Raw genomic sequence first — 16,773 nt, 5'->3', positions numbered from 1 at the left:
GGATAAGGGCACTTTGTCTGCAAGATTATGGAAAATAGTTCCACTTGCAATGAAGACAATGTACCTCTATTCTATAAATTCTATACACAGAAATAATTTATCATAATTATTCTATATACAGTTGACGTCAAAAGTTTACGTCCTCCTTTTCAGAATCATTTAAAATGTTATTTTTACCAAAATAAGAGGGACCTGCATGTTATTGTTTATTTAGTACTGACCTGAATATGATATTTTACATAAAATGTTTACACATAGTCCACAAGAGAAAATAATAGTTGAATTTATAAAAATGAACCCGGTTCTAAAGTTTACATCCCCTTTATTATTAATACTGTGTTGTTACCTGAGTGATCCACAGATGTGTGTTTTTTTTTTTTTTTTTTTAAGGAAATTATCCAGAAGGAAACACGATGCATTAAGAGCGGGGGGTGAAAACTTTTTGAATTTAAAAATCAGGGTAAATGTAACTTATTTTGTCTTCTGGGAAACATATAACTATCTTCTGTAGCCTCTGAAAGGCAGTACTAAATGAAAACATATGATATTTAGGCAAAATAAGAAAAATATACACATCTCCATTTAGTTCAAAAGTTTTCACCCCTGGCTCTTAATGCATGTTTTTTTCCTTCTAGAGCATCAGTGAGTGTTTGAACCTTCTGTAATAGTTGCATATGAGTCCCTAAGGTGTCCCCAGTGTCAAAAAATGGATCTCAAAATCATACAGTCAGTGTTGGAAAGGGTTCAAATACACAAAAATGCTGGAAAACCAAAGAATTTGTGGGACCTGAAGGATTTTTCTGTAAACATCTTTTATGTGAAATATCTTATTCAGGTCAGTACTAAATAAACAGTAACATGCATTTTGCATGATCCCTCTTATTTTGGTAAAATAATTAACATTTTAATGATTCTCAAAAGGGGGATGTAAACTTTTGACCTCAACTATAAGAATATGACATAAAGTTAATAACTACTGTAGTAACAATTAAACATTTAATTATATCTTTGGAGTTTATGTTGTCATTTTGAAAGCCCTAAAAGTTTATTCGGTAAAATCTTCTTGTGACCCACTAATCTTATTTGGAATTTTCCAAACGTTCATTTTAAAAAATGATTCTTTCTCAGCTGTATTGCATTGTATTACTCAATAATACACATGTACTCTGTTCCAAAACCTTGTGAGCTGCCTCTTTACTGTAGTTTACATCTAAAGAGATGTATTTGCAACTGACGTTTTTGTTCCACTATCACTAATGTACTGTTATTTCCAGAGTGAATTTAGCCATCTGAGTTGACGGTCACCTGGGGCAATTTCCTAAATAGTTTTATTGCTATGTTTGGAAGGCAGGTGCTGTTAACAGCCACCTCAGTTTTCTGACTGTGCACTTTTTCTTCTCTTTCTCACACCATTTCTTAGTGGTTTTCAGATTCCAAGAGTGGGAACTGACAGCTGTATCCTCACTCCCTGCATTTATCCCCTCCCTTGTTCTCTCCTTTTGTCAGCTTTTATCTGTGCATGGGAGCAACAACTGAGGCAGACAGCAGGCACTGTCTGGGTGGCCCAAACCCACTGTCATGGTTCTTTCTGCTTCTTTCTACACTCTAGGGGGATTTGTGTCTACAATGAACAAACAACACAAAAGTGTCTGCCTTGAACGCATGTTTTCTCATGAGCGTTTCAGACAGTTTTCTAAAAATGTTGTTTTGAGTTCACTAAAAGTCATGAGAATTGGAGCAGTGCAATAGCAGTTTTGTGGTGTTACAAAGTATTTAATTTAAAGGTTTCTGTTGTAAGCTAGAGCGGCAGTAAAGCCAAGTATATATCAGCATCACTGAGTGGTGCTAACTCATTTAATGGGTTCAGGCGTCACAGAGGGATGTCTGAAGCTCTGGAGGTATTTATGACTGCAATAATATATAGAAAGAATGCAGGGCTAAGTAATGGTCACAGCCAGATCATACTAGCCTTTGATATTGCTAAAGAAAGTGGAAAAAAGGTAAGAACTGAACCTACAGTAATTAAAGCTAACGCTAATAGCTTCTGAAAAAATGAATTCCTGACTTTACAACTGAACATTTATTTTACCAACCATAAGTATGTTTTTATTTCAAGCTGGCAGTAATAATACCCTAAGGAATTAACTGGCCATTATACTTAAAAATACAACTTAAATACAACCCTCACCTTCATGTCGTTCTAAACTCGTAAGACCTTCATTCATCTTTGGAACACAAATTTAGATATTTTTGATGAAATTCAAGAGCTTTTTGACCCTGCATAGACAGCAACACAACTACCATATTCAAGGCCTAGAAAGGTAGTAAGGACATTGTTAAAATAGGCCATGTGACATCCGTAATGTTATGAAGCTACAAGAATACTTAAAAACTTTATTCAACAATTTCTTCTCTTTGTGTTAGTCTTCGCCTTCACGAGAGTGCAACAAGGCATGCATGTGGTGCTGCTGACGCAGGAGTAGGCATTCTGATGTGGAACCTGGATGCGCTTCATCTTGTTTACAAGCAGAAGAAGACGCAAGCTGTCCTTAAAACAGTCTTTGTAAACATGTCTGAAGATTTCATTAGAGAGGATGACTTGCAATTTTTTGCCCAGCCTTACTTATTTGAACCAGAATATACAGATGATGAACTAAAAGAGACGGCTGTTCTATGTCAGGAGGCCAGCTCCAACGCCAGCAGCACCAACCTCGATCTCATGGCAGTTCATACATATTGTTTATTATAGTATATATATATTTTATTTTTTTATTGTTAGCAGCATCTCTGTAGCCATGCTAATAAAATACAACCACCACTACAACTGATTTTAATTATTCTCTATGCTCCAGATACTTATATCATAAATTTCGGGCTACAATAATGCTCTCTATTTCCTGATACAACCAGACATGTCAATAAGCTCTTCACAGGTTGGCAAATGCGAAGTGAAATTTTTCAACTTGAACAGAAGGTGCGACTGAGGCAAATGTTACGCATTTCGCTTTTCCTGGCGTGAATTTGCCTTTATTCGTGTCTTTGCATTGACTTTGTATGTAATGCGTTTGGTATGAACACACTATAACCCGCCCCTAAACCTACCTCTCACTTGGGACTAGACAAATCATATACAAACGTACAAGTGAGGTCATACGACTTAGCCACCTCGTAAAATACATACCGATTTGCTCATGCATGCATCGTGGTACTCTGACGTGGAAGAGAAGAAATTGTTGAATAAAGTCATTATTTTCAACATAGACTAATTGGAAATGCATGCCGCTATATACATTTCTGAATTCTGAATTTTCTGAACTGAAAAAACATACCTACTGTATATGTATGAATCACTGCAGTTTCCAGTTGAAATGAACACTAGAGGCAGTAACACTCCGGCAACTTTTGTTCCTTTCCACACCAAGTATGTATTACAGGTATTGACTTCAAAACAATTTGAACATCCTGCACGATTTGAATACCAATACTTTTGAAAGTTGTCATCACATATACAGCTTCATATGCATGAGTTTTCTAATTTAGTAAGTTTGCGCGGGAGCTCACATGATATAGCATTGCACTTGAGAGATCAAGAGTTCTGGTACGAACCCCGTAAAACTATGGTTCAACAAAACAGGCCAAATCTGCATAAAGAAGTTAAATTAGCTTGGCTGCATCAACAAATGCAGTTGTTAACATTATCGGGTAGGTTTAGGGTTGGGTTTGGTGGATAGTGCATTAATAGTGCAGGATAGTGCATTAATCTTTAGCAACACTCCCCAGATATTTAAATTCTGAACAGCCGCAATATGTACCTTAATCAGCAAAATAAAAACGCAGCAATACATACCTGTACGTGCCATGGTCACATACTGAACGTGTGTTTTAGCGCCACTCTCTGAGCATTTCACTTTGAAACTGCTAGGAAATGTACAGTAAGGTACGTAATTACAGTGTTGCATGGTATGTATTTTCACAAGCCTGTGTTGGGTATTTTTGTTTTCTTTGCGCACAGAAAAGTATTCTTGTAGCTTCATTATGGATGAACCACTCAGTATTTTAACAATGTCCTTACTACCTTTCTGGGCCTTGAATGTGTCAGTTGCATTGCTGTCTATGCAGGGTCAGAAAACTCTGAATGTTTTAGGCCCACCCAATGATGTAATAAAATGGGTTTTGCTTGTAGAAAGATTGATGTCTTACATGTAATGACTCTGTGGTAAGTATAGAGTTTGATAGATCTTCACCTTAGTGCCACAGGTCACTAGATGTATAGCGCTTTAGGCATGGGAGGGAATGCTGGGAGGATATTAACATTCGCTGCCAGAGGCATATTGCAAGACTAAACTGGCCTAGTACATCCATATCCTTTTATGCTTATAAGAACTAGGGCCATGTTAAGTATCCCAAACACGAAAATGTATGACCACGCTTCAGATTAGACCCCATCTGATTTCACGAGGTAACATGAAGTCATATTCAAATATGGGTCACATCTTTCTGACCTGAGAAGCTCTGGCCATTTCCTCTGCATCTAATAATGGCGTCTCACAAGCACCAAGCTTGGAAGTCTATGTTAGGCGCCTCATGTAATTCCAGGCATTCCACAAGGGGAATATTTGACAACTGGACACTGGCAGGTACTGTACTTGTCCACGTGACATCTGCGAAAGCCAGGCACCTGATCCCCAAACTGCAGGGTGATGAATTATGGCATGGTAGACCAGCCACATCCCTTTAGACACCAGTCGCCTATAAGTTGTCTGTGGCAGGCAGAGGAAGAGAGATCAAGAGAAAGTACTCTTAGGAGGGAAAGGCACCATAGGGTGATCTCAAGGCTCAGATCACAGGAAAAACTCTGCCATCTGTGAAAGATAAGAATAACCCCAGAACCATACATCATATCCTCTAACAAATGTGAGTTGCAAGGAGGAAATAAGGCAATGGAGATGTGGCTCCAGTGGCACCAAAGAGCAGTAAATCTTTTTGCTGTTTATGCGTCTGACACGCAGATTAGGTGCAGACATCTGTGATGAAAAAGAAACCGCAAAACTTGAGAAAGACTTTCCAGACCAGATACTCTACATATAATGCCTCCTTAGGATTTGGCGAGCAGAGCACCTATGATGCCTCAAAAGCTCTCTGGGTTTTGGAACAGAGCCTTTGAAACAATACTCACGTTTGATTATCGTGAGTAATTTTTGGAAGCAAATCCCAACCCAACCTAGCAGTATAAGCTTCTCCATCTTCTACAGCTTAAAAGACGAACTAAGCAAGGGGAAGCCCCAGGGTTTTCAGCATATCTTGCAATGGCTTTGAGTTTCAGCCAGGCATAGAGAGATCTTTGAAAGGAGATCTGTTAGCAGATTTCTGCTCCTTGACACACAAATCCCTTTCTGCAATGACTTCTACACTCGGGTCAGTGTAGCTGGTGCCACAGTTCTCAGAGGAAATGCATTCCACCATCTAACAAATGATCATGTAACATCTCCTCGGATATTAGTTGTCCCTCCTTGGATGTCCCTAATTCGAACAACGTAATTTCTGTTATGAAACCTAAGCTTGCACTTTATAGAAGTATGTTTATGTGAACACTGACAGCAGATGGAAGTTAAACTATTAAGTTTGTTTAGAATAAGAACATATTTCTATTAACTAATTATACAAAGCTTGGTAAATTAAAAACGTATTTGCTCAGTTAAGAACTTTAGGATGTTTGAAATTTTTCCTGATCTTATTACACATACAAAGCAAGTAGATGGTAGGGCTTGTTTAAAAATTCTATAGATATATAAACTTGACTTAAAATGGTGGATTTGTATCCAAACTAAGTCCTTTGTGATTTAGCTGAGCATACTGGGTGGAAATGCAACATGAATGAAGTTAAAATAAATAAAACTGAATGACCTGTGTACTGTAGGTATGTTTTCCAACAGCAGCTGATTAAAATATTACCACCTGGCTCACACTGCACATAACTGCACATAACTCATATTATGACTAGCATTCTGCTGGTATCCATAACAGCAGTTCCCTCTTCACACCTCGTCTTCACTCCTCCTGACCTTAGAAACTCTGATCTATACATAGATGTGTATATTAGTGTATTCTCTTGTATCACGCAAGCTTTTGTGCCTGTGTATAGCTCAGTTTTCTTTTTCTCAGTTTGTGTGCACACATGTTGTTTGACGTAGCGCAAAGTAGTGTATGTTTCATGTCATATTGAATGGCACTAAAAGAGTGTTCGTCGTCCCCCAGTGGGAAAAGATGAACGTGCAGTACATATATAGTTAATTTAATGTTAATGTTGGTTTTGTACGAGCCACCGTAGTTCTGACTTGAAATATCCATTGAGTGGTGCTGTAACTCTCCTGATGTTTTAAATTAACAAACCATCTGTACTACATCCAAACCTACCCGATAGTGTGAACAAAAGTGAATGTGCAATTGCAAGCATGTCGTTTTAGCTTGTTTTTCCATCTCTCACTTTTCAGGTCTATCATCGTAAGTCATGTTTTTCATGGGATTCATATCCAAGGATTCCGCATCCTAAGTCCAGTTCCATGCCGGCCAAGCTACTGAGCAAGCTGTTTACGCTCGGAAAGCGAAACATATGGAGCTGTAATCATAACCGTGTCTGAAAACAATTACAAGTGCTCACTGTTTTACCGCCTCTAGTGTTCATTTCTGTTGGAAACTGCAGTATATGTACTACTGGTACGTATTTCGCGTCTTGCGAAAAAGTTCCCACAGGTATGTTTTCGTCATGTGATCAGGTAAACCTAATCTGTTTGACACTAATGTTCTGATTGCAGTCTGAAGGTGATAATACATGGGGGAACTTTTTTTAACAATATTGCTTGGACACTTTCCCATTGAGAATGGGCAACAAATTTCTGTCTGGACACTTTAGATTGGTCTCGGGCCCTGTGTCTCAACTGGTTGCCCGTTGGCGGCAAAAATGCCCAGCAACATTGTTCAAAAAGTTGCCCCGATCTCACCTTGGGAGATCTTGAAGCCTTTAAACTTAAACATGCTTAATATACTTAATAATCAGGATGATGGACTTGCTGTATATCGATAAACAAATTGATGAAGTGTTACATCTTTTCTGGGGTTTGCAGAGAACTTAGATATAACACATCTACAGTATGTGTTTTGCTGGTGAATTACTGTAATTTATTTATTGCTTAGGGTACTCTGGAGCTTCAAGCATAAAGACTGTAAAGTCAGTCTTAACAGATGGAGAGAATTTCTTTTAAGAAATGTAGATGTAAATAAACCTCTATCTAGGATTTGAACATGTTCAATTCTTGTCCATTAGCTATAGCCTATATGAATTTTAGACATCATAGTGTGTCAATCTGAGGTGAGTGTACTCAAAAAATTATTACTGTTCAGAGAATACTGTTTGTAAGTACCAGATTCTTTTGGGTTTATATCTGAATGGTATTGTTTCTATCATCTTGGCTAGGCTTCTGAAAATGTGTATCTTTCTTGGCTCTTATAGCACTGACTGCCTCCAGCTGAAATGTTGCCAAAGAGATGCAGTGCCAGCCCTGGTGCATGCTCCAGTTCCTACGCAGTTAAAGTGCCATCAGTTAAACTACTAACAAGCAATGTCTGCTCCCTCTTAAGTTTACAATTAAGGATTTCATACAGATACACAACCTGATACACAACCAAAAAAAGATTTTTTTAATCAATGTTTCTGAGTGTGTGTGTCATGACGAGGCAGCATGCAGTATGATTTTTTTTTAAACTCAGAAAGTGTTGCCATTTTGACCACATAAAATCAAGAAGCATTGAAGCATCATACACTGGTTAATATTGACTCTGACAAAGAAATACTCTGCTAATTATAAACCAACCTAGCAAAGTCCCCTTTGGCAAAATTGATTTAAAGGAGCAAGTGAAAGCTTCTGAATTCCTGCTGCAGCTTTAGAGACACATGACACTTCCAGTTAATGAGACGGGCAAAGAAAAGACATTCTTACCATTGTCTTCCACTGAGAAGTAAAATATGTCACTTGTGGCATTGGACCCATCAAGAAGCACATAACAAATCTTCATGTCATCAATATCAGCTAGGAGAAAGAATAGAAAAGTTGGAGATCTTAAATAACAGTGACAGGTTTTGCATAATATATTCCAGAAACAAAAAGGCAAATTAATATAACCTACCCTGTGAGAAGGATTTGATGCTATCATTGCCCAAAGCAGAATTCATGATAAAGCCATGAAGAGGAGCCTCAGTTACAACATACTTTAGCACTTTGTTTGGACTGTCTCTGTCCTCAGCCTTTAAAGCTTTGCTGGTAATCAAAAATCCAAGATGCCCAGTATGAAGAACCCTTAGAGTGGGTGCTGCTTTGTTTACGACTATTTGAGGCACCCCATTGTCCACTGTGGTGATATGAATGGTCATCACCTGAGGCTTACGAGTTTCATAAACAGTGTCAGGGAAAACATAAAATTCAGTGTGAGTTCCATCAGTAACTGTGAAAGAAAAGCTGTCTTCATTTGTCTCTGTGCTATCATGCCTATAAGTAATAAGGTTTTCATTTAGATCCTGCTTGGTAAATGATGTAATGACTTGTGTACCATTGTACAGAAGCTGTCCGTGAACTGGCACTTGAGTCACTACAAATCTCAGCAGGTTGTCTGGTGTGTCACGGTCTTCCACTGTCAATTCAAAGGGTGTGATCAGCTTGGTTTCTCCCTCACCCAACACTAACTTGTTGATCGTCAAGACTGGCTTCTTGTTGTCGACGTCCGTAATGGATACACGGAAGGTGCGGAAGACAGGATTGTAGCCATCTGTGACCTCAAACTCAAAGCTGTCCATCTTCACTTCATCATCAGAAGTATGGATATAGTAGATCTTGTTGCCAGCTAGCTGCAGCTGAGTGAAGGTGGAGATGGGCACCCCTGGGAGATCGGTACTTTCAAGATGGCCCCTGCTGGGAGCACGAGTGATGCTGAAACTTAGATACTCATCTGGACTGTTGATGTCAGTTGTGCTGAGAAGGTCTGTGGTCAAGGTGACCTTACCTCCCTCTTTGAGGGTCACACCCTTGTTGATAACATCGGGGAAGACCATGTCCATGCTGCCAATATTAATGTAGAAGTAGCGATCAATGAGGGGATTGATTCCATCAGTTACATCAAACTTTAGCAGGTCACGGACACCCTCCTGGCCTGTGTGAACATACTGAATCAACTGTTTGTCAAGTTCATCTTGAGTGAAATTCATTCCAATACTAATGTTGCCAATGACAAGTCCATGTTTGGTAATTCTCTGAAGATAGCCTTGGCCTGGTCCGTAGCGGACAATGTAGGTAAGCTCTTTGTCCTCAGAATCCAGATCTGTGGCCTTCAGGACTCTGTTGCTTATTACTTTGGTTTCTCCGATTTCCACTTCCAGGCCGTCGTTGATGGCCATTCTTGGGGTTTCATCATCAACAGGAATGACCATTATAATGACTTTTTCCTCAACAGTGTGCTTTCCATCAGTGAGTCGGATTTCAAAACTGTCTTCCTTGGTTTCAGAGTCGTCATGCTCATAAACAATATTGGAAGCCTCCTTGATCTGCTCTAAGGTAAACTTTACCACTGCAACTGTTCCAGTGCTCAACTGCTGAACTATGTTTCCATGTTTTGGATTTTTGAGTATTTCAAAAGTTAATTCATCATTTGGGATGTCTGCATCAGCAGCATTCAGAATAGGAGTGTCGATAACCAAGCTCATCCCCTCCATGACAACAAACTCACGAATGAAAATCTCTGGCTTTTCGTCATTGGCTGGGATGATGACAATGGGGAAAAAGTGCCTTTCTGAAAAGTTAATGCCATCAGAGCAGCGGAAAGTGAATCTGTCTTCCACTGGCTCCACACCCTTGTGAATGCTTTGGACGTAATAGATGTGGCCTAGACTAACATCTCTAATGGTGAACGCAGTGATGGCAGTGCCTGCTCTGGATTTTTCTGAGCCAGGAGCTGGGGAGATGTTCTCCACATAGCCCGATGTGGACTGAACGATAATAGTACATAAGATATCATCATTATCAGTGTCAATGTCCTCAGCTTGAATGTGCTCTAATGTGATAACATTTTTCTCACCCTCAACTACTACAAACTGTCCACCCACATTGACTATAGGTGGGATGCTGTCTACAGGGAGAATGGTGACGTGGACACGAACCCCTTGGACTTTGTTGCCACCAACAACCCATTCATCCGACATGTCAGAAATGGTGAGATTAAAAGAATCGTGCTCTTTGATGGGACCAATTTCACCACTAGTGTGAACATAGACGACCACACCATTGATTATATCTTGCTGGGTGAAGCGCTCAGCTGGAGCTCCATTCACCATTATTTCTCCTAGCCTTGGAGGCTCCTCAACTATAAAGGTCAGCATGAGGTCATCCGTGTCTTCGTCACGACCCTGGATAACATTACTGGTGATTTCTGTCGCGCCGTTCTCAAGTACATCAATAGACGCCCCTAACAAACCTGCCGGTAACATAATTTTTGGCGTTTCGTCATCGACCGGCTTGATGCTGACCTTGACAATAATGGGGACTTCATGGAAGCCATCACTAACGTCTAGCTTAATGACATCCTGAAGAGATTCTTCACCACTGTGGATGTAAGCCAGTCGGCTATTTTCGATATCCTCCAACACAAATGTTTGCCCATTAGACATGTCGATTCCTAAATACTGCAGCTGCCCGAACCTGGGAATCTGGGTCACTGTAAATTTAATGTTCTCATCCTCAGTGTCCTGGTCAGAGGCGTCCAGTTCATTTTTGGTTATTATATAGGTATTTCGCTCGAGGACAGTGAAGCCAGTGTTAGTGATTACAGGGGGTTTGTTGTCAACAGGTTGTAAAAAGATTGTAAACAGTCCATCAACTGAATTGCTAGCAGTGTCCTCCACGCTGAATGTAAACTGGACCACTTTGGGAGTAATCCCGAGCTCTTGTTCTGGGGGTTTGTATGCCACTTTGTGGTGGTTGACCTGAGCTTGCGTAAACTCACTGATTGTGATGTCAGGGCTGTCAGTCAGCACAATGGCACCTAGAGGAACAGGGTTGTTTTCATCTGTGTCAGTAGGAGGTTTGATGATGGTGTACTTAAGATCTCTGTCATCACAGTCTAGATCTGTGTAGCGTAGATATTTTTTTCTAAAAAATGTGAGCTCGTATTCTTTGACCTCCATGTGCAATGTGGTGCCAGGGTAAAGTTCTGGAGGAATGTCATCCACCGGATGAATTTTAATGGTGAATGTGTGCTCTCCTGATTGATTTGGTGGGTCATTGTCATCCTGGACTCTGAAGACAAACTGGTCAATCACAGTTGTGGTACTATGAGGTCCTTTATGACGATAAAACAGCTTCCCGTCCAGAATATCCTGCTGAAACCATTCAGTCACCACCTGTTCAAACATCTCATCTGTTGCACTAAATTTCCATGCAGATGGATCCGGAGGAGGCTCCACCTGCTTGAGGAGCAGCTCACCGATGCCTGAGTACGGCTCTTCTAATATGAATTTAATTGTTGAATCTTCTGAATCAATGTCAGTGGCACTTAGAATAAAGGGGGAGATCTGCATCACTTCATTTTTGAAAAGCACAATACCAGTGTTTGCATTTATAATAGGGGGTTCGTCATCAGTGGGAGCAATTGTGATGGGGAATAAAAACTCGACTTCATTACTGCCATCAGTCATTCTAAATATAATATTGTCGCTGTAGGTGTCACTTCCGTCATGCTGATACACAACACTGCCAGCATCCAGATCAGCTGGTGTGAAAAATTTTCTTTGAGACCCTAGCACTGTCAGTTCTCCATGTTTCAAGCCATCAACAACTGTAATCTTCACATCATCAAGATTATCCTCATCGCTGATTTCTAAATTTTGTAAGCTGGATAGTGGTCTTGATTGACCCTCAAAAAGCAACTGTCCTGTGTTTTTGGTTACCACCGGAGCTAAAGTGTTCATTGGCTTCACAACAATCATGAATGCAAACGGATCAGAAACAGCACCATCAGTGTCAACAATTTCGAATTCGATCTGGAAAATTCTTTCCACGTCTGAATCCTCAGAGGGAGGCTTATAAGCGATTTTCAGATCTTTAATATCTCTCTGATGGAAAGACGTGATTGGCTGGTTTTGGTCATCTGTGCTGATAATATAGCCCTGCTGATAGCCCAGGGGAGATGTTATGTTAAAGATTAAATCTTCAGATTCTGATTCAATATCTTCAGCTGCCAGCATATCTGCAGTAATGGCTGTCATCACAAATTGGTCAATCTCCATCATCATCATAGATATAAAGCTAGGCTTTGGTTGTGTATTTTCAGTACCCTCTTTGATTCTAACCATTATCTGGAAATGTTCCTGTTGGATAGTATTGCCATCATTATCTTGTACTTCCACTAGCATTGGAATATAGTCTCTGTTAGGAGAGTTTGTGGTTGCAGTGTGTTGATACTGAATTCCCTTCTTGACAAAATCATCGCAATTAATCATCTGGCCATTAACAGAGTTATCAGTAAGACTGCCATACCTTGGAAGTTTGCCTGCACCAACCAGTGTGGTTACCTTGCATGTAGTGACACCATCTTCATACGCAAACTCCAGTGTTTTTTTGTCAATTGGGTTGCTTAGCCCATTCAGCTTGTCCACAACCAGAGGCATGTTACGAGTGAGAATCTCCAGTTGCTGAAAGACCACTTCAACTTCAAGAATGAAAGGAACCACCACCGTGTCTGTGTGGGAGTCATACCTCAGCTGTAGTTTTACGTGGTCTTTGCTTGGGCTCCGGGAACCGAAATGAGTATATTTGACCTCTTCTGCTCCAAAAGCACAGGGGAACTTCTTGGGTGTAAGCATTCCAGGTCTCTGGGCCAGAGGGTCATTGTCCAGGACTGTAATGTGGCAGCGGTCTCCCGCGTGCACTTCAGTCACAAGGTCATTGATAGGGTCCAGATAAACAGAGCGTCCGAAGGGAACTCTAATCCCGTTGTTGGCTACCAATATAGTTTCAGCAGTAGGTCCAGATCGGTGCCTGTGGCGGAAGGCCGCGTCGAAAGGATCTGCGTCCGCTTTAGAGAGACAACATCCTAATGAAATCAATATAAACAGGCACTTCAGAGTTGCTCCTGCTGCACTCAGCCTTTTTCTTTGCAGACAACCAGCCATATTTTTATAGCTAGTTGCACTGCATGCACTTGCAAAAATAGATGCACCACAGTGTCCAAGCAAGATTTAGGATGATTCCCTTGATTTCTCAAGGCTTGTTTTTGATCTCACTGCTACGTTTGCTCCTCTCTCTTTACACACAGCACAAGTGCTGCTAACCTACTAAAGCACTGCAGGTAATACTTAACAAGGGAGATAGTGACAGCACAAAGCTCCACCCTCAGTCCAACCTCTCCCACGGCTAATTTAAGGCAGCACATTGGACAGCCCCCCAAAGTGTTGGATTCACTCTAGCCCTTCCTCTCTTTTTCTCCTTTCTTATCCACTGAAGGCAAAAATGTTCATATTAAGACCAGTAAGGAAAAGTTCTTGCTATATAGAAATAAAAAAGGAAAGAAAATATTGAAATCAAGACAAAACTGTTATAAATTCTGAAGAATGTCCCTGGTGCAAAAAAAAAAAAAAAAAAAATAGTATACACTACAAATACATTTACATATTTATGTACTTAATAAAAACACCCTGCAATTGTACTTTTAGTATACTAAACAGGTTTACTTAAAGTCTGCTAAACTGGAGCAAATAATTTTATACCTAATGCACTTTAATTGTGCGAAATTAGTGCTAAAGTCCAACTAAATTGGAACTATTGAAAGTATTCTGCAGGTACACTTTAAATATCTTGCATTTAAAGACTGATATTATTCAAAGATCAAACAGTCTTCATTAGTAGTTACATTAAAACACATTTTAGGCATTTTTAAGAAATGTGCATTTTGCACAAGTAGTACTCCAAATAAAGTTTTATTCTAATTTTATATCAGTAAGTCTAGAGCGATATGTCAGTAAATATGTTAATAGATTTGAGCTATACTTAGTATGAAGTAAATGTATTTTAAATATAGTACTTGTGATATGTGTGACAAATGCTTCAAGGTTTTCTAGGAATTTATTTATTTATTTATTTATTTATTTATTTTCATGGTTGAAAAAAAATAGTCAGTGCATCTGATTGTTTTTATTTGTAAAAATATTCTTTTTTCTTTAAAAGTATTTATAAATCACTATAGATATAGCTGAATAGTAGCAACAGCGCCTTCTGTTGGAGCGATAGAGACAAAAAATTGGCAATTTGGCATCTCATACATTATATTAAAATATTATAAAAATGTTAACAAAAAATTAAATGCAATGTGTTGTCATAATTGTTGTCTAAGAGTTATCGGACAAGATAAATCTAAATTAAATTTTATTTTGTTTTTATATAATTTTTATGATTTTGTATAAATGTGTGTGTGTGTGTGTGTGTGTGTGTGTGTATAAAGTTTAATTTTATTATCATAAATTGATGTTGTACTTTTGGTATTTATTTATTTATTTTTACAGTTTTTTTTTTATTACTTTATTTTCAGTCAATTATTCATGCTGTTTGATTGAAATGATGTCTTTATTGAGTTACTCTACTCTGTTCATGTGCTTGTAACTTGGGAGGTCACCTCATGGGGCAGTTGAAAGGTCAAGTCACACAATACTCATTCCAGTTGGTTAAACAGGTGGACAAAAGCCGCTTTATTGTAATAAAATAACAAAACAAGGCTTGCTCCTTGAATTTTTTAATAATCTTGAACTCAACAAATGGGTTTATTTATTTATTTTTAATTTACGTCCCTTAACTCTTCTAGTTACACAAGCATCCATGTAAATAATCAGCAGTGCTAAGCTGTTGAAAGGTATATTCAGGCACATTTCCTAATGACACTTTATTTGCCAACCATAAGCGTAGTTTGACCTATGGCTTGACTCACAGTCAACCTAATGGGCGTGATGTCCTGCTGCCTGCCTAAAAAATCCTCACATATAAATTTATTTCTAGAGAGTCCAAATATATCTTTTTGCGATTGCAGTCACTGGGGATGGGATTTTAAATGCGTCCACCGGATGATGATGGAAATCCCCCATGGCTGTCAGGAGTACATACAGTTTATCCCTTAATGTGACACATGATCTTGGGCGCCAATACAAGCGTCCAGCATCAATTGCAAAAAGGTGGATAAATAATATTCATTATTTAATGAAGATTTATTTATTTTTATACTTCAACTATAAGACTTATCAAAAAAGAAGAGGTTTTAAAAACTTAATTTTGTTCATGTTTTTATGTCGCAGCTTCAGCTTAGCATGACCTAGCTGAAGTGAGAATCAGGGTAGATACTTGAGAATACATACTGTGTATGGAAACCTTGTGGTCGCATCTAGATATAAATACCCTCTTTCCATTTATGGCGCAGTGTTTCAAACGGATATATGGGAATTGATACCGCCTCGCATATCCGATTAAATGACCAATAATATTTTTGTTCCGCTCATCATTTTCTCAGTTAACTGACGTTTCCTAATTCATTAGAACTAACTCCATTAATGTAAACTCAACAAGAGTCGTTTACTTAAAGCATCATATTACTGAACATACGCACATGTTTTGATGGTTAATTATGTCCCAAGATACAGTTCACCGCAGCTTCTAAAATAATTTAACTGGTTAACACTTTATAATAAGGTTCAGTTTGTTAGTTAATGCATTATGGATTATGAACTAACAATGCTTTTTACATGTATTAATTAAGGTTAATGTCATTTATGAATAGATAGATATATAGATAGATAGAATTAAATAAAATAAAATTTTAAGTTTCTAAATACTTCATATAAATGTTAATTACTATTTGATCATATTTTATGTTTAGAGTTTGCTATGACTGAAGGTTCAACATCTTTTTAGATTTCTCTCTAACCCGGTGACCCTCATGAGGTTCAGATGGATAGAAGTTTTCTAAAATACTCCCATAGCTTGAATTTATGAGTTGAAATTTACTGTGATCCAGACCTTTCAGCACATTGTGAACCAGAAGTCCTTTGGAGAAGGCAAAGGTCGTAAATCTTCATGGCGAGCAAATATACATGGGATTTAACAATGCAAATTGTGGAACTGGCGTTCCGCTAATGAATTGTTTGATGCCTTTAATAACGTGAACCAAAATAAAGGGCACTCTGTTTATTCGGATACGTGTTTGGGACAACACTATACTACTCTTAGCAACGCTTGTGAAAAACCCCTGTTAGCATTCGCCGAATGCCCAGCATGCCACAGGTGCTTGATGAGTCTGTTTCTATTTTGTTACTTTGCTAAAATAACTTTTGGTGCACTTACAACCTATGCACAAGCACCTAAAGTGGGCAGTTAGTGTAGGACTGATTGATTGGTGGAAACCAGCCAGCACAGTACTATAAATTTACACTTTGTCAGATTACGTTAAATACATGTACAGTTGTTCTGAGCCTACCTTTCTGAGTTAAATAAATAAATAATAAACATTCTGATCTTGAGCTGTAAAACTACTTTTTTTTTTGATAATTTATCAAAAAAAATGTATAAAGCCCAGAGAACCTGCGAATATCCGCTACACTCATAAAAATAAAGATGCTTTATGATGCCATAGAAGAACCGTTTTTGTCTAAATGGTTCCATAAAGAACCTTTAACATCTGAAGAACCTTTCTGTTTCA

The 16,773-nt window shown here is 38.7% G+C and overlaps 1 protein-coding gene across 1 annotated transcript in view; it reads right to left on the bottom strand.

The window, feature by feature from the left end:
• frem3 (Fras1 related extracellular matrix 3) overlaps positions 1–15,829 on the bottom strand; it is a 36,771-nt gene extending 20,942 nt beyond the window's left edge. The window contains exons 1-2 of the mRNA XM_051115514.1: positions 8,182–15,829; positions 7,995–8,084 (exon numbers count right to left, since the gene is read on the bottom strand). Of these exons, the coding sequence (XP_050971471.1) occupies positions 7,995–8,084; positions 8,182–13,210 (5,119 nt within the window). The 5' untranslated portion in view covers positions 13,211–15,829. The remainder of the gene's footprint in view (positions 1–7,994; positions 8,085–8,181) is intronic.
• Between the last annotated feature and the right edge of the window lie 944 nt (positions 15,830–16,773).

This window comes from Labeo rohita, chromosome 1 (assembly GCF_022985175.1).
Source record: "Labeo rohita strain BAU-BD-2019 chromosome 1, IGBB_LRoh.1.0, whole genome shotgun sequence".
Lineage (NCBI taxonomy): Eukaryota > Metazoa > Chordata > Actinopteri > Cypriniformes > Cyprinidae > Labeo > Labeo rohita.
Note: the sequence above shows the minus strand (reverse complement) of the source record. Positions and strands in the feature narration are given on the sequence as shown.